Source organism: Strongylocentrotus purpuratus, unplaced genomic scaffold, assembly GCF_000002235.5.
Source record: "Strongylocentrotus purpuratus isolate Spur 01 unplaced genomic scaffold, Spur_5.0 spur5_scaffold_7, whole genome shotgun sequence".
Classification (NCBI taxonomy): domain Eukaryota; kingdom Metazoa; phylum Echinodermata; class Echinoidea; order Camarodonta; family Strongylocentrotidae; genus Strongylocentrotus; species Strongylocentrotus purpuratus.
In genome coordinates this window covers 37066743-37090159 of record NW_022145613.1, presented here as the reverse complement: position 1 = coordinate 37090159, position 23417 = coordinate 37066743, and the positions used below count along the sequence as shown (strand labels likewise).

At 36.3% G+C, this 23417-nt stretch overlaps 1 protein-coding gene across 2 annotated transcripts in view; it reads right to left on the bottom strand.

Moving 5' to 3' along the window:
- Positions 1-23417, bottom strand: part of LOC581061 (dynein heavy chain 7, axonemal) — a 100825-nt gene that overhangs the window by 62885 nt on the left and 14523 nt on the right. For both annotated transcript variants that reach the window (XM_030974889.1, XM_030974888.1), the window contains exons 16-44: positions 23181-23327; positions 22615-22751; positions 21767-21914; positions 21177-21293; positions 19650-19784; positions 19056-19204; positions 18307-18493; positions 17803-17889; positions 17406-17543; positions 16398-16565; positions 15388-15851; positions 14318-14589; positions 13811-13938; positions 13238-13450; positions 12737-12835; positions 11886-12020; positions 11400-11513; positions 10617-10766; positions 9904-10086; positions 9395-9574; positions 8772-8903; positions 8048-8269; positions 7400-7597; positions 6722-6877; positions 5981-6149; positions 5388-5514; positions 1598-1814; positions 851-1167; positions 298-439 (exon numbers count right to left, since the gene is read on the bottom strand). In XM_030974889.1, the coding sequence (XP_030830749.1) occupies positions 298-439; positions 851-1167; positions 1598-1814; positions 5388-5514; positions 5981-6149; positions 6722-6877; positions 7400-7597; positions 8048-8269; positions 8772-8903; positions 9395-9574; positions 9904-10086; positions 10617-10766; positions 11400-11513; positions 11886-12020; positions 12737-12835; positions 13238-13450; positions 13811-13938; positions 14318-14589; positions 15388-15851; positions 16398-16565; positions 17406-17543; positions 17803-17889; positions 18307-18493; positions 19056-19204; positions 19650-19784; positions 21177-21293; positions 21767-21914; positions 22615-22751; positions 23181-23327 (5031 nt within the window). The remainder of the gene's footprint in view (positions 1-297; positions 440-850; positions 1168-1597; positions 1815-5387; positions 5515-5980; positions 6150-6721; positions 6878-7399; positions 7598-8047; positions 8270-8771; positions 8904-9394; positions 9575-9903; positions 10087-10616; positions 10767-11399; positions 11514-11885; positions 12021-12736; positions 12836-13237; positions 13451-13810; positions 13939-14317; positions 14590-15387; positions 15852-16397; positions 16566-17405; positions 17544-17802; positions 17890-18306; positions 18494-19055; positions 19205-19649; positions 19785-21176; positions 21294-21766; positions 21915-22614; positions 22752-23180; positions 23328-23417) is intronic.

Here is a 23417-nt window from a genome sequence, read left to right as displayed (position 1 = left end):
AGTCCTGTGCAAAATGACATTGATAGACAAGGTAGATTTTCTAAAAACTGGTGTAATCTCTTCTGAGTTGAAATACATGTCACTGGGTCTTTGAGACATGTGTTAACTTTGGCAGGCTTGCCACTTCCAATTTTCGTCTTCATTTATTACTTCTGCTACCAATTCTTCTACCGATTTCTTGGTCATATCAATTGATATCATTCACTAACCAATTCCAATTTCCGTCTTCGTTTATTACTTCTGCTACCAATTCTTCAACCAATTTCTTGGTCACACCGATTGATATCATTCACTAACCTCAAAGAGTTCATAGTCAGCCATATGGCTAGCGAGATGGGTCAAGGAGTGACGTCCGCTACCACCAACACCTACCAGAAGACAGTGACCCTTAGGTTGCTTGATCACACGAGAGATCCTGGATACGTGCTCAATAGCAAACCTTCATGGAGAGAAGAATACAATAGTAAACTTGGATTACAAAGTCAATCAAAGTAGTTGTAACAGCTGATTTTGAGACACAAAATGATTTAATTCACAGAAAAAGTGGCAAGAAATTACTACATTTTTTGCAAAACAACTCCTTAGAGCATGATTTACATACATCCAAGCATTTAATTTACTTAGAAGCATCTGTTTTTCTTTTAAAAGACAAACATTAGTGACATTTAAAGAATATCTTTTGATTTGTGTAACTCCTATAAACTAGTATTGATAGAGTTTTTGAAGTAGAGCAGCAAAAGACAAAATGAACAACATATCCATCTAATAATCAACCAGTGTTCCTCATTTTGTCTTTTGGCGCATTAAATACCTCCACTGTTTTCCTGTATCTTGACCCTTTCAAACCCACCTGAACATAACCAAGTTCATTGGCTTCTTGCTCATGGCATTGAACTCTTCCAAGTGGCTTTCAACAATCACCCTCAACTTCTCCACATCCAGCACCTCGATGTAGTTCTTGTTCTCGTTCTTAGGGTCGGTGAAGTCACAGAACATCAAGCTGCGGAGGTCATCCTCCTCCACTTTCCCGTCAGAGTTGGAGTCCAGATGAGCAAATATGGTGTGGAAGTCCTCCTTCAGGTGGCTCTGCATGATATCCATCACACAGTTCACTGTCCATTTGCGATCGTTGTCATCAATGAGACGATCATAGTAGACTCGGAATACCTGCAGAAATGTTATGGGAATAACTGCCATCAATAACATGCCTTACTAATGACACTGACTTCTATTATAATTTTCCTAAAACAATGCCCAACTGAAATTTAAATTAAACAAAAAACAAACAATAAGGGTTTCATTATTTGTCCTCAATTTCCAAAGGCTTATTATTGATTCCTTTAACAACCTGAATTGAAACAACTTAAGACAAGATTTGTCTCACTAAGTACATACCACAGAACTTTAAATATGTGCTTCCCGTATAGATGCTGTTTTAAAATGCACATTATTTCTTATCTAAATACTGCAAAGCATACAGTCATTTATCTGTACATATTTTCTTCCTCTAATATCAGTACTCTGACTGCGATCTCTCTTTTGATAATCGTTCCTCTGTAAACATAAAGACCTATCTAGATGACTTGAACCAATGTACCTCATGGACCCAGAGTCTCTTCATAACAGCTGGGGTCTCACAGTAGTCTGGTATGGAGAGCAGAACACCCTGGATCACACGGGCAAAGTCTCTCAAGTTGAAGAGGTAATGAGACTTAGCTGGAGTGGGCAGAAGGTTGGACATGGTTGCCTTGTACACCTCTGCAGTGGCTGATACAATCTGGTCTACGATCGGCTCAAACGCCTTGGAGAACTCCCTGAAGTTTAAATAGCACAAAGACACAAAATTACATGAAATGTATGATAACAATCAGAATCTCAAAAGATCCATTCTCCTTTAATTTGAGAATGATTAAAAGCACAATCTACTCTTTAAAGGTCTAAGTGATAAGATATTAACATAAAGTTGCTCAAACAGATTTTTATGAATTGTTTAACCTTTCCTTCATTTATTAATTTGTTTCTGATATATTAAGACACAGTGACTCATTATCACCAATAATAGTGGTCTTTCATGAGCCCTGTTAAACATAATAAGGAAAAAAAGTTAAACAAAAAAAGTAATAATAATAATAACAAAATCATGAACATAAACTCATAACAGCAACAAAGAATAGGTAAAAACGTGTATAAACATATGTACAAAGTATTTGGTATCCTCGTAATGAATGAATGGTTTGTTTGTTTTGTTTTGCTTTGATTTTTTCAAGAAAAAATTGTTGCATACTTATAATATATTAATATAATCTTAAAGTATAGACGGTAACTAGTTTTTAAATCCGATGCAGATTTTACATCAAAAAATTTCTGTTCCCGCAATTCTGTATGATGTGTCCTGTACGACATATGCCATTTTCAATTCATTAAAAAATGAAAAGTCTAAATGATATTTCTATTGAATAATGTTAGTGATACCAAAACAATCATTGACCAATGGTTATGTTGAATGATATTAATTTTTGGATGAAATAAATGGATTTAAGTCGTACTGGAATAGAAACGCTCTATAAAACTTATTGTATTTCATAACTTCCATAACGGAACAGAAAGGGTAATTCAAGATATAAGGTAAGGAAAGGTAGTTTCCCTGATCATAAAACACATTAATGTATTCTGGCTGGTTTTATTTCATTAAAAAGTCCAGTAGCTCCAATTTCCATAAGATGTTTAATAAACGAACCATCAGTAGTTCAACCTCTTATCACAACAATAATTCATATCCATTTAAGGTCATTGAGTGTGGTTGATTCATAATTCAGCCAGGTTCTAGTGACATGCTTGACAGAAAAACAAAATTCATATTTTCATGGTGCTTTGATATACTTATGTGCAGTGTAATTGGAATACTAGTCTAAACAGGGTAGCATTGTCAGTCACAAAACTGCTTTGAAATCCAACAACTTTCTTTCAACAACAAAAAACCAGTAACAACTAGATGGAATTCGACTGCGCGCAGTCATAGAGCAATTTTACAAACCGAAACGGAAGAAATTTTTCAAATTCAAGTTCAATTGTAATCCATTAACATGTTCTCAGAATATCGTGATTACAAGCAATTTCTCATAAACATATATGACCCTTTGATCTTTGACCTCATGACCCTAAAATCTACTCAGTTCATTGGCTCTGCAAGATTTCCTGAGTTAAATAGTAATCCATCTGTCAGTTCTAATGAGAATGCGTCCACAAGCTATTTTTGCATACATAATGAGCCCATGACCTTTGATCTTATGAACCATTCATTGGCTCTGCAAGATACATAAATGATCTAAGTTTGGCAGGAATCCATCAATCTGTTCTAATGATAATACGATCACAAGCTATTTTTGCATACATAATGAGCCGCATGACCTTGACCTTTACCTCATGACCCCAAAATCTAATCAGTTCATCAGCTCTGCAAGTAACATACATGACCAAAGTTTCGCAGGAATCCATCAATCGGTTGTTCAGATAACGCGATCACGAGCTGTTTTTGCATACATAATGTGCGCTGTGACCTTTGACCTCGTGACCCCAAAATCTAATCAGTTCATTGGCTTTGCAAGATACATACATGACCAAAGTTTGGCAGGAATCCATCAATCGGTTCTTCAGATAACGCGATCACAAGCTGTTTTTGCATACATAATGAGCCCTGTGACCTTTGACCTTTGACCTCGTGACCCCAAAATCTAATCAGTTCATCAGCTCTGCAAGATACATACATGACCAAAGTTTGGCAGGAATCCATCAATTGGTTGTTCAGATAACGCCATCACAAGCTGTTTTTGCATACATAATGAGCCCTGTGACCTTTGACCTTTGACCTACGTGCTCCAAAATGTAATCAGATTGTTTTCCTATAGTGATACACACTATCACTAAGTTTGAAGTTTAAATCTCCAGTGGTTCTTGAGATATCATGATAACAATCTCAATGTATGGAATTTCATAAGTTGACCTCTGTGACCCTTGACCTTTGACATACGTGCTCCAAAATCTAATCAGATCGTCTTCCTATGGTGATACATACTATCCTTAAGTTTTAAGTTTAAATCTCAAATGGTTCTTGAGATATCGCGCTAACAAACTCAATACAAGGAATTTCATAAGTTGACCTCTGTGACCTGTGACCTTTGACCTACGTACTCCAAAATCTAATCAGATCGTCTTCCTATGGTGATAAATACTATTCCCGAGTCTTAAGTTTAAATCTTAAATGGTTCTTGAGATATTGTGATAACGGTCAAACGGGACGGACGGACGTACGGACGTACGGACGGACGTACGGACGTACGGACGGACAACCCGAAAACATGATGCCTCCGGCACCACCTTCGGTGGCGGAGGCATAAAAATAAATATTCTTGAAAAGGCATATGGCCATGCAATGTCGTAAAAAATGTAAGAGGGGCATGATTATACAGGAAAGTCAACATTTTTAAAACCTGATTTGGTAATACACGTTTTGCAGATTTTCAAATCCAATTCATTCAATTATATATGTGCTTGTAAGTACATATATCTACATAATACAGTCATAAACTACAGTATTACATTTAAACAAAAACATGAAGGGGGTAAATAGGAATTAGAAAACAAGAAAAACTAAAAACTAAAGATAATATTTTTACTGATTATGAATGCTGAATAACAATAAAACTGTCAACAAAAAACATTAAACAGTTTAAACTAGGTGAACTATAACATGTAGTGTGTGATACATACAGTCTGCCAAGATAATGATGATCAAGTCCATAACAAGGAATGAGAAAAATATCATTATTACTAAAATGTTAAGCTTTATATATCACAAAATCTAAGCTTAAAAGACCCAATTACAAATAGCAAAAATTGCTGGTCTAAATTAAAGGACATCTTAGACTTGATTTTCAGTACTATGTTTCACTTTTCATTTCCAGAGGTTTTGATTTAAAAGAACTGAATAAAATGCTCTTCATACTGTTTCTAAACAATCCCGGTATATGGCCTTCATTATAAACTTCAGTTATTATCCTAAAATATATTTTAGGGTTGAGAGGATATGTTTCTCCACAAACAAGGATATATAAAAAAAAAGGCATTAATGGAATGAAACCTAAGCCATGCCTAGTATAGGTATTACTTAAGTGCATTAAATGTTATTGATGGTATCCCTAAAGTAAGAATATAGCAGTAACACTCGAAAAGAGCTTCTTTATGATTTTTTGTTCTCCCAACTCCCAACAAATTCTATAATAAACAGATAGGCTTCTTCAAAAATATTCTAAGATTGTCTTAAAATAGGCATTACATGAAATCATTCTTACACAATGCTCTGTACTGGGGCAACAGAGTGATAAACCTACCTTGCAGAGATGTGCCAAGTCATGATCTTACTGAAGATGGCTACCATAGTAGAGTCGTCAAACTCATTGATTGTCATGGTGTTGAAGTGACGCAGGAATCGTGGGGTAATCTGGTTACGACCGCCACCTGATGGGGAGAACAAAAGAAATTATGATGGATATTATGGGGAAAGTCAGATTGGTTGGAAAAGGTAACAATTACTTATCTTCATTCAATGTATCTAATTCCACTGCCTTTATCTTTGACAGTTAATTATTTAAATCATATCAGTCATTTTGAACGGGGTAGCCCAAGTCACTAGGGACAAACGTATATATGCACGTAACAACATCTCATAACTACCACTTACAGTGTACAGCATGTAAAATTGTGAATTACAAGATGTCAACTCTTGCCCTTTGAACACCTCTATATTTTCAATAATTGATCTCGGGGAGAATGAATTACTTCGTAGAATATTGGACAGAGAGTTGTGGCATTCCATGGTCGCCAACATCTCAGGACATGGCACGTAAAAAAGAAGAAGAATTTCCAATAAGATGTATAAATTTCACAATCTGTTATTCAAGTCTAGCGATGAGAAATAAGTTACCTGGGGGTCCCATGGCAGCCATGATCTGGATATCAATCAGCTTCATGGCTGTACAGTCCTTGAGATCATACCAGTTCCAATGGTCCAACCACTGACGTAGTAACTCTATGGGAGGCTGGGCTCCATACACCTCTCTGGCTGGCATGTTCAGATCATCAACAAACACAATCTAATACACACATACACAAAGAAAGAATGAATATCAAGACCAACATTCTTTGAAGGGATGTACATTGATTATTCCTGAGATTATTACAGACATAAACAGAATATGTTAAATTTCTTTGTGTTACAGAAAATTATATCCCAGTTAATTTAATAACTTTTAATAAAATTGAAAAATAAACAAAAGGCACACTGAGATATCCATACCATAACTTATACATTTAATTTCTTGAGACTAAAAGAAACTAAGAAAAGACTTAACTTATCTAAACACTGGACATGAGACTTAACAATTACATTATGGTGGTCATATCCCTTCAATTAATCAAATTAAATCAAATTAGTACAGTGCAATTGTCCCCACCCCCCCCCCCAAAAAAAAAAAAAAAAATGATAATAATAATAATAATAATTATAAAAATAAATAAATAAAATTAAAAAAATAAAAAATAATAAATAAATTAATTAATTAATTAATTAATCGTTTAAGATAGTATAAGTAATTATGTAGCAATCACATGTGACCGAATATGTCTGCTAGAGGGCCTTGACCTCTTGACCATTCACAGAACTTACCGTTTTCTTGCCAAAGGGTGGACCAAAGACTCCCTTTCTGCGCTTGTCCAGCTTGGACATGATGATATCTTGGGTCTGATTGGCCGACGTCTGGGCAGAGAAGTTGATGATGTTGGGCTTGTACGATTCCTTATCCAGATTGTTCAGCAAGAATTCCTGTTAAAGAAGAATTGGTTGATATATGATGAATATCACGACAAACAGTTGGAGAGTGCAATGTTATAAAGAGCAGCCATCTAATTGATCCATTTTTTGAGTACCGGTAACTGCAATAGTTATGTTATAGCCTACACTAAATGGCCGCATCATCTCCAAACACCACATAAAACAATGCAGACATTACCATTTTTTTCAATCTATATTACTCCTGTTCTGTTTGAATAAAGAGAAGCAATGTATATTTTCTTCATTAAAGTAAATATATACTCTGAGCACACAGTGACAACTTTAATCTACACTGTACTAATGCTTGCAACACAACAAATCTTTTTGGTAGAAATGAGAGTCACTTGCTTGCCCTAAATATTGGTTAAATATTTAGATTCTCATTTCCAAACGTCCAAATACATCTCATTAACAGTGCAATATCTAATCCTGACAAAAAAGAAGCACATATGTAAACTATCTATAACAATATTATTAAAAATTCATAAATTGTTTGATTGATTCTGAGCTTACCGTAATGTAGACCGACTTTCCAGTACCGGTTGGACCAACAAAGAGGCAAGGCTTTTGATGGCTAACCAGCAGCTTCATCAGGGCAGTATAACGGACTGTGTCAATAGTCGGCACAATGATGGAGTTGACTGCAGCATCTTTAGGAATGGGTGGGGCTTCCTTTATCTCCTCTACCCACAACTCCCATCGACCAAGATCCTATTGGAGAGATCACATGGCATTGCAAGCTTTCAAAACTTAAAGTATTTGTCACTCACAACAAAAAAAATGATTTTCTGATGATTCAATTTTTTTTACATTTAAGTTTTTGAGCTCAAGATGTACAAGAAGTTTCCACTTGTACAGTCCAAAATGCTCTCTGAGTAGCATCTTCCCACTTCAAAAACTAAATTCTATGTTAACTGTGAAATTAAGCTTACCCTTCAAATCAAACTTCTCTGTTCTATTGTATACTTAATATAAAACAAGTAAATGGAACCAATAAATTCAACATACAACAATAACTCCAGTACTATCATAAGAATATAGCACTTTATATTCGTACAGTACTAATGAATAATCTAGAGTCAAATGTTCAAATATTCATGAAGATGTATCTATTACCACTAACATGTACATAATACTTCTCAATCATCATTTCCTGTTTACCTCTTTGATAAATCTGTAATCATAGACGCTGCCCTCTTTGGGGAACGGCATTGTAAATGGCTTGATGGGCGGATCCACAAACTCGATGAGATGGAACTTGCTTCGGGATTCTTCAGACAGTCCTCCAGCTATCAGCTCTCGGAGTAGAAGATCAAACTTGATTCGGCCCTCACCAGAGATGCTGGCACCAATAGACCACACGTAGGAGAACAGGTAGATGCCCTAATGATTACAGAAATGTGTAAATATATGTTATATCAATATCCAAAGAAGAAAATATATGTATTGTATATAATTGATATTTTTACTATAAAGCAAACAAACCATAAATCTGCAATGCATTTATATGCTCAATGTTTGGCTATGCATTCTGTGTAAACAGAATTCTTGGTGTAGCCATGAAATTTATTCCCATGGAAAAGGAGGAAATAATTTTTGTGGTTCATTTGGTTTTAATCTTCATCATATTCAATTTTCTTCATTAAAACAGTTGTATTTGGTATCTATTTCATATACACACATATATTAATATACACATAAATGAGTTGCAAGCTTACTCTTAACAATTCTGCCAATAGGTGACAGCAAATTAATATAGATAAGAAAGTAAGATTTTACACACAATTGTTTGTAGCAAGTTGTCTTTTTCTCCAAAAATAATGAAAGACTACAAACTTCAGAAAGAGAGGAATGGAATTTGAGAAACCGCAGCAGCAAACCATACTTCAATCCATCCGACCACGGCACGTTCATCCATCTTGGCCACGGCGCCGTCGTCCTGGAACTCATCAAAGAGACTGTCCATGAGATTCATGAGAGACTTCACCAGGTTTGTGTCGTTGGTCGGTGACAGTTCCTGCACAAGGGTAGAAGAATAGAGATAGAGGGGTCATGGTTCAAAGGTCACTCACTTCTTATTTGTAAAGATGATATACCTAGTACAGTCAAACCTGTCTACAGCGACTGCCCAAGGGAAACACAAAAAGTGGTCTTTGTAGACGGGTGGTCTTTGTAGACAGGTTCCTTTAGTACATGTTTCAATGAGAAACCATTTTCAAGGGAAACAAAAAATGTGGTCCTTGTAGACAGGTGGTCACTAAAGCAGGTTTGACTGTATTATTACACTTTCCTATATTACAATAAAATCTCTGATCAATTTCAATCAATATTTTCTTCCTGCTCTGCACTAAGCAATTTATCAATCTATTTCCATTTTGTAATAACTATATTATATCTTAGCTTTTCATTTCTTTTTCCTTATCTCCTCTTCTTTCATTCCCTCCCCTAGTTTTCCTTAGAAGCAATCTGAACAAAGTAAAATGCTTGCGTGTAATAAGCTAAACCTACCTTCACGCCACTCTTGCGAATGAATTCCAGTGAGGCAGGCAGCATACGATAGAACATGTCTGTGATCATCTTCTTGTGCATGTCGGTCAGGCCAGCAGGTACAGTATTGATCCACGACACCACTAGGGGGCGCCATCCAAGCATGTGAGGCTCCATGTACACCATACCACACCGAGACACCTACATGTAGGTTAAGATTGTGGAGTCAGATTCAGTTATTAGCATTATCTTTAGTATCATATAAAGGGAATTGCTCAGAAGTAGAGCTAGAGAATATTTCATAGCAGTCAGGTAAAATTGATATTTTTTCATTATCACCATCATCATCAAGCAGCAGGAGCATCATTAAACTTTGAATACTAGAATTAATTCATCAATACAAAAGTGCAGAGACAAACTAATTTGATTCCAAAACAAGAATTTAACAATTTAAAAACTACTGTCCTAGCTCATCTATAGCACACACACATCACAAATCTGTTCATCTGATAGTTGTAGTGATCACTTACAGTTGCAGGAGAAGCCACTTCCAGATCTTTGGGTTCAAAGATGAGATTGGTGGTAGGAGCAAGCTGGATGATCTCACCACTCATCAGACATAGTTTCTTGTTGTCATCCAGCACAGTGTTCATGTTTTCAATCCAGATAGCATCGATGGGGCCATCAAAGATCAGCCATTTACGATCTGGTGTCTGTTTAGTGGAAAATAAAGAACTATGCTTACAAACAAGATTGAGGTTTCTTAACTTGTGTTTGTGATTATTTTAAACAAATAATATTTAAAAAACAAATAAACAAAAGAACAATGCAGAGTGGAAGAAAGCAGTTGAATGAGTTTATCTGGAATAGGCAACGGCACATTACAAACCATAACATATGCAAATTCAGATGTACTTTTAATGTCAAGAGACACTTTTCCATTCTTATGGACAGTTGAAAAGTTGTTCTAAGGAATTCCTAAAACATAATATATACTTCTTCACAGGAGGGAAAACTTTCAAAGCAATCAGAGATATTGAGCAAACATGTGCTTTCGATACAAATAAGACTTAATTGGTGTCAACTAAGAATCAAAACCTTGAAATGCCACACAGTTTGGAAAATATGATACAATTAATCTCAGCACTTAAAGAAAGTTGACTTGAGCAGTTCATTGTGTGTTCCATTGGTCAACCATAGCCTGTAGATAGGGTGGTTAAATTGAATTTGAGTCAGTACATACCGTTGAGCTGGCAAAGGCTCTGTAACTGATGGCCAGGATTCCATCTGACCATTCATGAGAGACAGGGTCAAACTGACCGTAGAGTTGACCCATCGTGATAGCCTTAGGGTTGATGACTGTGATCTGGACCTTGTTCTCCTCCATTAGTCCCTGTCATTGAAAATAGGGAACCAAAATTATAGAACATTTAACATGGATTTGTTATTTCTACAAAAGCTCTCCGAAGTGTTCCTCAAAGCTGATTGATATATGCACACCACACACTATGCTGCGACCTTTAGATGGTTTGAATAGTCAAATTAAAATATCACTTGATTTCCAGCTTCCTCAGAGGAGGCAAAGGTAAATTGGTGTAGAATCATAGTGACATCAAACCAGTAGTGTGATTGACTCTGCTTTTTAAGCGATTTCAGCTTTTATTCTGACTAGAAGGCTGAAATGCCATGTAATTCTGGTTGCTAGTGCCATTATCATTATTCAGAACCTACATCAGGCAGGTGATGTTTGTTTAGATTTCTATATCTATATCATAAAATAGTATGCGGTGGGCTATACATGTACATTGCTTGAATTGCATAGTATTATAATGATATTGATATAAACCTATCAAGAAAGCACAAGCAATTATAGCCCTTTGCTTTTATCAGACACATATTGTGCCAACAAATGCATTTCCTAAATATTAGTGATTTGGGATGCAAACTTCAACCATGATTTCGAATATGATTGTGTCATGCTGGGACACTTGCGATTGATTGTAATCATGTATAGTCTTATACACACCTTTTCAGCAATATCACTAATGGCCATGCTCAGTACACGATAGGCTGATGTCTTGCCTCCGAACGGTTCACCCACTATCATGAAGCCGTGACGAACAACCATCATCTCATAGATCTGGTGGAAAGAAATCAAAAGACAATCATCTCAAATACTTGGTTAAACATACTAATCAAATAGCATATCAAGCTTGTTGAACATGCAATCCAAGAATAACAATATAGTATTTTTAGATACATTTTTTTTAAAATCAGTTCCAATAACATTTTCATAGTGCGGATCGATGGTCAAGTATCTGATGGACTTTGTGCACAATTTGTTTACTAGCAATCTCAATTTCATGCAGGACATACAGTCTCTTTTCAATTTAAATTCAGTTATGAAGCGTAAATATGCCATCATAAAACAAAATCTGGAGTGGGCAACTGCAGGTTCTCTGAACCTGTCACAGTCATAGAAGGATATCTTGTGCTTTTACATGATTCCTACCTGTAAGATCTTGCCCATGAAGACCTCAGTCAGCTGAAGGTTCAGCTTGTCACAGTTCTCCTTGATATACTCAGTCAGGACAGCATAATCAGGCTTGGGAAGGACTACGCCAGGGAACAGATCTGATGTGATACCCTATGCACAAAATAATAATAATAATAATAAATTACATTTATAAAGGGCTTAAAACAATGTTTCTAAGCGCTTAACTTAACAAGGTACAACGTAAAAGTAACACACAGCAATAATAATATATAATTCCAATAATAACATTACAGATAATTAAAAACTTACTTTAAACAAAACGACCCTATTAATTACTATTAAACAAAAAAAGACTTCAAACTTTCCTTAAAAGACTCTACAGATGGGGACTGACTAATAATAATTGGTAAACTGTTCCATGTGTGTCACCGATTAGCAGATTCCAGGCAAGTACATACAACAATGCTTATGCTACAAAGCATGGGGAAATCAGACAGAGCAATGTTGGGTTCCATTTTTCCCTGACAGGGATAGTATGGATATTGACAAGGGTAATAAATGTGCCCATGCATACATTGAACCTGGACAAAAAACATTTGGTCCCTGCAATTACATACCCCTTCCTCTTGGAATGCTGCAATATAATTTCAGTAAATTTGAACCAAATTATTTTAAAAATCTGCTGGTTATCCTGAATTATTCATATGTAATGAAAGGAATAGTATAAAATTGTTCAAACTTTATTCAAGTTTGCCTTTATCACGAAATTAGAGAACATAACATCGGAAGGAAGATCCGTAAGAAATATCATCAGAATGTTCATTAAAATTGCAAGACAAAGCTCAAGCTTCCTTCTATCAACTTACAGCAAAGAGGGGCAGATCATGTGACAAGAACTTTGGCAGGTTGACATCTTGGATCGAGCGCAACATCAGGATGTCCTCGTCCTCTTCTGGGTACTTGAGCTAAAGGAAATAACAAGAATGAATCAGAATCAGCATTCATAAATCTTATTTATCTAATAGTATCTAGATTACAAATTTCTAAAATAGCATCGAGAGTACAAGAATAGACGTTTGATAGCAAAATCTTTTATAATTGGTACACTGTACATTCAGTTTTGTCCTAGTTTTTATGTTTTAAAATTGCCGCATCAAAAACATGAAACAAAATTATTTGTGTCCCTCCAAAACCCTGATCTTGAAAGTTCTATGGATTTTCATTTCAAGCACCCCCTAAATAACCAATATCATCATCATCATTATCATCGTCATCAGCATCCTCTCCATCATCATAATCATCATTATTATCATTATTATCAATATTATCTTAATTTTTTGTCGTGGAATCAAAGAAGCTTGTTTTACCTTCAAGTTACCAGCAGCAGTCAACACGGACTTGACAGCACGCATGCCGTAATCATAATGGTGCTGGGATGACAGCTGTTCTGAGCAGAGACGGTACGTAGCCACGATCTTGACTGACAGAGGGCGGGCTTCGATGAAACCACACGAGTAGAGCACAATCTCTGAGATCAGAGCGTAGTCTGGAACCATCATAGCCACAGTACGGAACAAGGCCTAGGATAGCAATCGAGAGAGAAAAAACGTTTTAAAAAATTGATTCATGTTCGAATACAAAAACTATGTTCTTTGCAGTATAGGATATGAATATTTGCTGCTCCTTGGCAAAAAATTACAACATCATTTATTGCATTTCAACGTTTTTCACAAATATCACACACCACATGAATCAAAAGGAATGCTTAATTTAAGACTGCACATAAGGTTTAATGCAAATTAATATTATCTTAATATGGTTGGGACAAGAAACATAACGTATTCCCTTCAAATGTTGAAAAATACTGTTGTTATTGTTGTTGGGGTGTTTGTTTCTATTTTTGGTTTTCAACTACCTTGAATATTTAAACACAATTTTACCTTGAGATTGTCTGGTAAATCTGAGCGACCTGCATAACCAGGGTTCATGGTGATGAAGACAGAGCAGGTAGGATCTAGTTTAATCTCAGAGCCTTCAAACAGCATAGTGGTAGCTCCAGCATTGATACCTAAACAGGAAGAGAAAATCATGATGTACTATATCAAACCATGCCAAACAAGACATATTGCAGGAAAGACAGCTAGAGCACATTATCCTGTAAGTGTAGTCTTCTACAACTTCTGATAAGCTTGGTGTAAATATGCAACATCCAAATGCATTAGTAAAGTTTCTTCACAAGAGGAGGGCAATAGAACTAATTATGTGACTTGATAAACAAAGCAACTGGTAAAATTGTCAAATAAATGATGAATACTTTTTTATTTTATTGACCTTGATGAGGATAAATGAAGCTCTCACTGAATTGTTCATGATAAAAAATAAAGAGGTGAGGACAGCAATAAAGAGATATGTCAAACAGGATTCCATGTTTATTAATGCTCTCTTACCTCTCTGGATAGTCAGGATCTGCTGGGCAACCACAGACAACACCTCCAGGTCAATACGGTTGAATTCATCAAAGCAAGACCAGGCCCCGCAGGAAGCCAAACCCTTGAAGAACTTGCCCAGAGCGATGTAATCCAGACCGTCAGAGCAGTTGAACACCACACATTGCTTGGCCACAGCCTTAGCCAGATCCTTGGTGGTCTCGGTCTTACCAGTCCCAGCAGGGCCTTCAGGGGCTCCTCCCAAATGGAGATGGAGAGCACCAAATAGGGTTCTGATTGATGGTGAGAAATTGTTATTTTTAGTTTTTCTATTTATTCATTATCATCATCATTTATAAAATTCAGGATTTTCCCGCTTCCAAGGGTTAACTGTCTTTCAAACTATTTCCATTTTGTATCATGAAATTTTCACAAAAGAAATCCTTTCTTTTTCTTCATCTTCAACATCATCATTTATAAAATTCAGCATTTTCCCGCTTCCAAGGGTTAAAGGTAAAGACCAGTATTGGAAACGCCCCAATTTCAAAAAATGAAATGGAAGCTCTCATTACCAATCATGTGAAAGAATATGTTTTGACTAATACATGATGATAAAAAATTTGCCGGGAAACCGTCTACTAATTCATATATTTGGTAAATTTGTTTCTCTCATGGTCTGTGAGAGATATAGGGTAGTCCCATATACATCTTTCTGTGTATAGTGCTTGTAACTTTACGAAGAATGGGCCAAATTTCTTATCATTTTGATGATTCCAGAACCTTGCAGATGCTAGATGATCAACCTTTTCTGATCGATTCCACAACGTTTCTTTCACAATGCAATCGCATGACCATAACTGGTCTTTACCTTTAACTGTCTTTCAAACTATTTCCATTTTGTATCATGAAATTTTCACAAAAGAAATCGAAGATAAAAACCTTGAAAAAACATGTTAAGTATAAGAGAAATGGATCAAGTAGTGTCTTGTATGACTGGGTATATGACATATTATTAGATCTAAATGAATCCCCTTATGGTTTCATTGCATTATCATTAGAAGTGGGCTTTTTTTAGAATCTATGTGGCTTACCTGTAACACCTATCAGTGAGTGGAGTGATAACAAGACGTCCAGAGTTTCCAAGGTATTCATATCCATATGCCAGCATGGCATTGATCATGCGTGTGATCATATTGTCCTCTACCCAGTAATAGCGAAGCTGGGATAACCACTGGAAATCATTCTCATTGTGGACCTCGTGCTTGACCAGTTCGGTCAGGACATCACGGGCGTGGACATCCAACACCACCAGAGCTCCCAGAGTGGTACGGTTCTGCTTACTGAGCTTGCCACGGACCAGTGCGACGATGTCATCGATCTGTCTGTTGTTGAGCTCCCAATAGGCTTGCAGGGCTGCTTGGTTGGTAGCAATGGCCTTGTGGATCTCGTCTGTCCAGTATTTCTGGGTTCCAGCCAGCACGACCTGACCAGGCCAGGACAGCACCCAATCATTACGATCAGTTTTCTCATAGGCATCCATGGCTTCCTTCAATACCTGCAAGATCACATCACAAAATTCTACAATGAGCTTTTGTTACAGATTTTCATTGTACTACTATTATCAAGTGACATATTTGCCATTATACAACATGTGCTCCACTGAAATTTTTTCTCCAGTCTATTTCTAACCTTGATCAAATGCCTACTTCAACCTTGGACGTGACACTTTTCGACTCTATAAAATATCTTTGTATTAACGTATGACCCAATTGCTGCAATCCAAGCTCTAACCCTCTACATATGTACATGACCTAAAAATAAAGAAAGTCTAGAGCAAAAGTTGAATAATAATAATAATAATATGTCTTGTTTACCCAGGGTAGCCACATCAGTGTTCATACTGTTCTCTCTGAGGGCCCCACTTTTGGAAGTAATTTGACAACAGGAACAATCATATTTTAAAGAAATACATATTATGAAGTTTTGCCATAATTGTCAATTTGGATAATCTTGAGCATGAATTTAACTAACCTTATGAAGACTGGTGATCATGTAGTTATAATTGTAGATTTGAATAATGTTGAGCATGACTTGAACTAACCTTATGGAGACTGGTGATCATGTAGCCTTCTAGCTCCAGGAGCCACTTCTCCACCTGACCTCTGGCCTTGGAGGTAGAGATGGAGGTGATAAGTTCAATGACCTCTCCCTCGCTACTCTTCATGTGAGTGATGTCCAGGATGTCGGTGAATTCCAGCTTGGCAATACCCTAGGATGGATGGTGAGGTGGAAACATAAAAGTAATAGATTAAAGGCATCGTTTAACAATGTTAAATCTGAGATGCACAGCCCCACGTGTTATTATTGTCTGTAATATGGTGTAATATTGAAGCCCTAAAAAAAAATTGCGCTTCAAAATGATCAAGAAGTGCCTCAAAAAAGTAAAAAATCTTTGAGTGACCGGTTTTACCATACTCGTTTTCCCCAATAGACTGTAGTGTTATGAAAACCGTTAGGAAACCGAAAAATGGAATTCCGAATCATACATATCTTGAGAATCAGACAAGCGATCGGCTTGTAATAGTCATGGGATTCCTGACTGATCTAAAGGTTTATAATTATGATTGTAGCATGAGCTATTTCCAGGATTTTGTTTCAGAATCTGAAGCAAGTTACTGAGTCACTTTAAGATGAATGTTAATTCTCCAACCGTACATAACAATTCCTTTATTTCTCTTTATTTCTCTCTGTTGGTCTGTCTGTGTGTTTTTCCATCTCTTCCATATTTAGGGAGTGCTCAAATATAAATTGAAAGTTGTTGATATGAAGTACAAGGCAGTTTTATCATGTGAATCACTATCAATTCTAGGATGCAAAATAGTACCACGAATTGATGTGGTTGTTGTGACTGGGCAATTTGTGAAGCATCTAATGTCTCTGCCTGAGTGTTATATTTCTGTCACTTTGTCTTACTCCCCCTCTCTGTACACTCTGTAACTTTGTAATCTGTCGACTGTACTTTGTCTCCCACTCCCATCTGTATCTCCTTTCCCACATGTCTCTTAATTCTCATGCCAATGTTTGCAAATGACTTGATAGAGTTGCTCACCTCAAAGCATTTCTTGAGATGAGGTTGCACACGGGTCGGGTCCTTGGTCTCTGACAGGATCTCCAGCAGCTCGTCATTGGACAGGAAGAAGAATCGTGGGAAATACAGACGCTTCTTCTCAAGATAGTCGTTCAGACCCTGGCAAACGAACAAAAATAACCACAATGTTATATTCTGCTAGCCTTTCTAAATCCTGAGTATCATTTCTCTTACACAATTTCAACACACAAAGAAAATATAAATTAATTCCAATCTGCAGAAATGCACAACTTTTTAATTCATGCACAACTGTTAAATTCATGAACAACTTTTCAATTTATGCACAACTTTTAACAAGTGTTACTGCTCGTAAAAAATACAAAAACATAAAAGTTTTTTTCCTGTCACATCTACTTACCTTTTGGATGAGTTCCAGGAGCTCGTTTGATTTCTTCAGTCTCTCTAGAATCTTGTCAATCTCTGTGACAGCCAATACATGTTTGTCCTGTGGAATCAAGCAATATCAGCTCAATGGTTAGCACTCCTTCGTATTGATAATCAGTGTCAAGTGTTCTAATGATGTGAAGATCAATTATGTGCTCATAGTCAAGCCATAAGTTAATTTATCATAAATTCTTAAAAGGTTTGAAGTATATTTCTCCTAAAATACACATAGATGTGTACAGATGATTGCAATATTTGATTTACTTTTTAAATCTTTTTGAGATGGGTCTTACAATTCTAGAAAATTGAATAACAGTGGTTTGATGAAAGATGATTTGATTTTCTTTACTTCTTTTCCGAAGTTAAGACAGATCTGTAATAAATTTAAAAATCATCAAACTAACTGCAAATGCAGATAAAATACATAACTTTTCTTTTATCATGCAAGAGCACAATCTCATGATTCATTCAGACCTACCACAACAGAAGCCTTCATGATGTCTCTCCAGTTCTTATCGACGGTGGAGAAGCGACGACCTTCCTCTGGCATCTGAGCCATGATATCAGGGGAGCTGAAGATGGGCTCCAGATAGAGCCAGGTGGCCTGGACCTTGAGCCACTCATCCAAGATCTCCTGCAGAAGCAAGAGCTTAGCTTCCCAGCCCCTGAGAGAGAACAAGATAGAGAGACAGGGAGACAGAGACAGAGAGAGAGAGAGAGAGAGAGAAAGAGAGAGAGGGGGAAGAGAGAGAGAGAGAAATAGAGAGAGAGAGAGACAGAGAGACAGAGAGAGAAAGAAAGAGAGACAGACAGAGAGACAGACAGAAGAGCAAGAGATGGAGTTACAGCAGAGAGACAGAGAGATAACAAAGAAAAATAGAGATGGAAGGACAGTGGCAGAGAGATAACAAACAGAGAAAAAGAGAAGGGTGGAAATATAATGTAGGGTAGAGAGAGAAAGAGGTTATAAATAAGTTGTTTTTATAGGATAAGGGGTTATAAAATAGGCATTTTATGTTTTACATTGTCATTTTCTTTTGTTCCAGGACCAAATAACTTATTTCTTTTTTTAAACACAGTCTACTTATTTGTATGCAAGGCAGTCAAGTCAACACAACTGAAATGTATGGCAGTTGCATGCTTGACTTATAAATATGTTTACTAAAATAAAATACAATTCTTTTCATAGGACTATATGGCCCTGTGTCAGATGCTTAAAAGACTTACTTGATCTCAGCTTCAAATGGTTTGATAAATGGTGATCCTCTCATGGTCTGTGTCTTGACAATCTGATCGTCTAATAGAACCTGGATATCATCCACTGAAGAAAGGATCATGGTACCAGTCTCACGGTATGGGATCATCACAAATTCCATCTGAAAGAAGAGATATTGGTAGCAGTGATGGGATTACAATGGTGTGTGACACAAATTCTTCATCAGATGTAAACTGAAGATGTTTGTTTCTCAACTTGATTATTCTGTTCAAAGAATAATCATTAGCCTAGCACATAATTCTTTGTGAAAATTTTATTTTTCTCTTTTTCAAATTTCCTGCCCTTGTTTAAAATGAAGTCAAGGTACAACAAAAAGTTACTTAAATACAAATTTGATATCGAAAAGTTAGAAAATAGCCACATCAAATACAAGCTCAGGGTACTGAGCATCTGATCTTATTAATTTTTTTAATCATAATTTTTTTCTTCCAAGATGGAATGGAAATGAATAAAGTGAACTAAACTTTAACACATCTATCATTCATGTACATGAACATTTAACAAATATTGCAGTGTTATGTGAATAGAGCTTAATTAAGTCTTACCTCTGCCCATTCTCCAACCATCTTCTCCATGGCTTTCTCCAGGGAGTATTCCTTAGATGCTGCCTCACTGATGCCTTCAAACTTGCCCAGGTATGGCTCCAGATTCATGTCAATCATCTTGGAGAGGGTGGTATCCTGTAATATCAACCATACGCATACAATAGACATTGGACACCAAGACAAAGTGATAGTGCAGGGGGACTTGGAATCAGTGCCCTATCATTCTGGGATTTGATCTAGAATTGCCTTGTCTGATGGATAGGGCTCAAAGCTGTAGGTCCCCTAGTTACTTACCCGTGTGTTTTGCTAAGAATATATGTCAACTGTCTTCATAAAAAGCACAATGTCCATTATTCATTATTTTCAGTGTTAATATTATAGGGATGACTGCATATTGGAGAAGATACACAAACCATATAATTGAAGCTGTGGTACTAGGTACAGCTTGGCAGTTTATGCAAACCACCCATCAGTTGTTTCAAGTTATTCCTTTATTCAATTAATATTTCTGAAGGGATACATTGTATTGTGTTGTACATCCTATCACTATCTTTTACACACTATTTAATGAGTAAACATGTGATGATATTATACAGATATGTAGTGTAGACTGTGCTTCTTGTGCTATTTTCTAGCTACCACATGACTGTATATTCAGTGTTGAAAAGACCACATACAAATAAATGTTGATACTTATGACTTTAAAAAACTATGATTAAATTTTCTTGAAAAGTTTCTCTAGTATGTAACAGATTCATATTATCATCCAATATTTCCTGTAAAGTTAAACGGTGTGTCTTACGACAACTACAAAGTGTGATCACTACAGCAAAAATCCATCCCGTAGAAAGCTAATATTTACATATAATGTCATAAATGTGCAAGGGGAGATACATAGTTACGTTATACTTAGAGTTGTGTGATTGACAGTCATACTCAATACAATATTAATACATCATACTACATTACATATGTACATCATATACCCATGCAGCTATACTCTTTACAAGCTAGTGCCTGTGACACTCATCTTACCTTAAATCTCTTCACTCTTTGCTCCCATTCCTTTAAAAGGTTATTTAGATGACAACAACATTTAACATATACTTGTTCATTAGCTTCTGGTAGAATCTTAACCAAATATTTGTTTAATTCAATGTTCTCATTCTATTTGGATAAACCACTTGAAAGTTTTATGTATATCTATTGATTAATTTAATTTATATTCAAATCAATGACTATCTTTGAATTCAATAGCAATTGATATCTGTTCTACTGGGTATCATTAGAAAGTCAATACTTTGTGTTCAGTATCCCACAAGTTTCAGAGTTTTCATTTTGATAGTTTCTGCAATTTGTTTATAATAAGGCCTAATCAAAGATTGTATTACTTCATCACTAGTTTCTCCCAAAACCAAGGTTTACATGTACTTATAGGTAGAAAATCCCTCTAATTCCTTCAGTGCTGTACAGATACAGCTATATTACAGAAACAGTAATTGTTTTCAAAGTGAATAGTATGATTACCTCATCAGGTTTGAGTGGGAAGCCTACGATGTCAGCCATCTGACTCCAGTGACGTTCTCTAAGACCAGGGTTACATACTGATGTTACCAACGGGATGTACTCCTTGAAGTTATCCACCTACAGAGCATACAAAGGCAATGATGAAATCATGACCGAGACTTAGAGGGTGCATGGTGCTTGATAACTGCATAGTGAAGGCTCCAACAACTGCTCCACCACAAAATGCTAGGTTAGGATTATAGGTTGCAATTGGTTTCATGAAAGGTTTAGGGTTAGGTCAGTGTGTTGTCCATGGATGGAGTTATTAGGGTTTCATTCCATTTTTCATCTATGGTTGATATTAGCAGTGTAATTAATCCAGGAGAATGCTTCTTACAACCAGAGTAAAATATAACAAGTAAACAAAAGGCCCCTAGGATTTAATCAGTTTTAAGGCAATATATCTTTACAACTACTTAACGACTCGACTTCTATGTTTCTATCAATTCAATTCAAGTGTATGTTGAGAACGTGAACCAGCGTTGAGAACGAGAACCAGTTCTGAAATAGGAGATTTTACTGCAGATGAAAGCTCTTTCTCTAGCTCTGACCTTGTCTTTGACTTTCTCAGCGATCTTCTTGGCGGTGGGTACATCTGAGAACTGTTTCTCAAGCTTGTAGAGCGTCCTCCAGTAGTTACCAATGTCTTCATCCACCTTCTCAGGATCCACGTCTGAGAAAGCTCCTTCCATCCAACCTCTGTAAGTAACAAATTATGTTAAAGCTCAATTACAGGGGAATGTTTCACAAAGACTAAGATCCGCTAAGTTGAAATTAACTATGGCAGGCCGTTCATGCCACTGTTTGCTCTCACCATTATGATCTTTAGATAACATTTTTTCCTTCAATAATGAATTATCAAAAACTGTAAATTCTGTAGATTTGTGACCACCATGATTTGTACATCCCTTGAACACTCCCATTGTTTGGTAAGCTTCACTAAAACTTTTCAGTAAATTTATCTAATTCTATATGATAAATAGAAAGACACAAGCAATACAGATTTTAAGTTTGTCCTCAAGTGAAATATCAAAACAACTCAGAAAAATGTTATGCAATTATAATGACATCAACGTGCAACAGACATAACATAGAACTTTTCTCTCATGGTTTTTACTTTATTCTTTAGATAAGTCACACTTGAGTCTATGGACAAACTATACTATACCATAATCAAATAATACTAAACCAAAGAATTCCCCAATATATCTCATTATTCTTTATTTCACAAGTGTCATATTAAAGTAAAGTTACAATCAACAATTCACGCTTTTTGAATTACAAGTTCCTTACCATATGATTCATGCGGTATTCACTTGTGCATGACATTCAAACAAAATTATCCCTCTTCATATGTACCATCCAATCCTCCATCCGACGCAACTTTGTTTGTACTTACTTATGCTTGGTGTTGAATTCCACAGTAGTCTCATAGAGCTTGAGGTAGGGGGCAAGGGTGCCAGCGACGGTGTTCTTCTGGGGGTAAGCTGATGTCTGCCAGCCAAACGACTCCTCCTCCATGTTGAAAGCGTCAATCTATGTGCGTAGAACAAGGACAGAAGAAGAAGAAGAAGAATAATTATAAATGTACGAAGTACTTCAAACACATATCAATTCTTTCATAAACACTTGTTTTGAAGTGTAAATGGACTGCAATGGGATGCATTACTGTACACAGATTGTGCATTGCACCACTCTTTGGGGAGAAATTCTTATAATGTTGGCCTTCAAAAAGTGTATATTACTTGAAGATTTCTTGCTCTAATTCCACTTATCCCTCTCAGGCAGATTTTAACATTCTGAGTTATGGATGAACTCTAAATAGAATCAGAAAAGTTGTGCATATCTATTATAAGTTGGCTCCAGATGATAAGCTGATACAATATACATGTATGTAGTCTCTACACAAATAAAGGTCTTCAATATCTCCTTGAGAGACTATAATTAGGGCCCAGTTTGACGTACTTTCTCGGAAGCTGCATCAAGCCTGTTGGTTAGAGCCTGGGCTTTCTTGAGGTAGCGGTTGACCTCTGACATATCGCCGAACGTCTGGAACTCCTCAAGCTGCTTGGTGTAGCTCTCCAGTTCTTCTTGGAAGCGCTCTCGCCTCAACTGTATCCAAGAAACAAATCAGAAGATTGAATATTATAATCAATATTAATGATAGGGAGGGCTATTAAAGGGACTGATTACTGAGTGTAG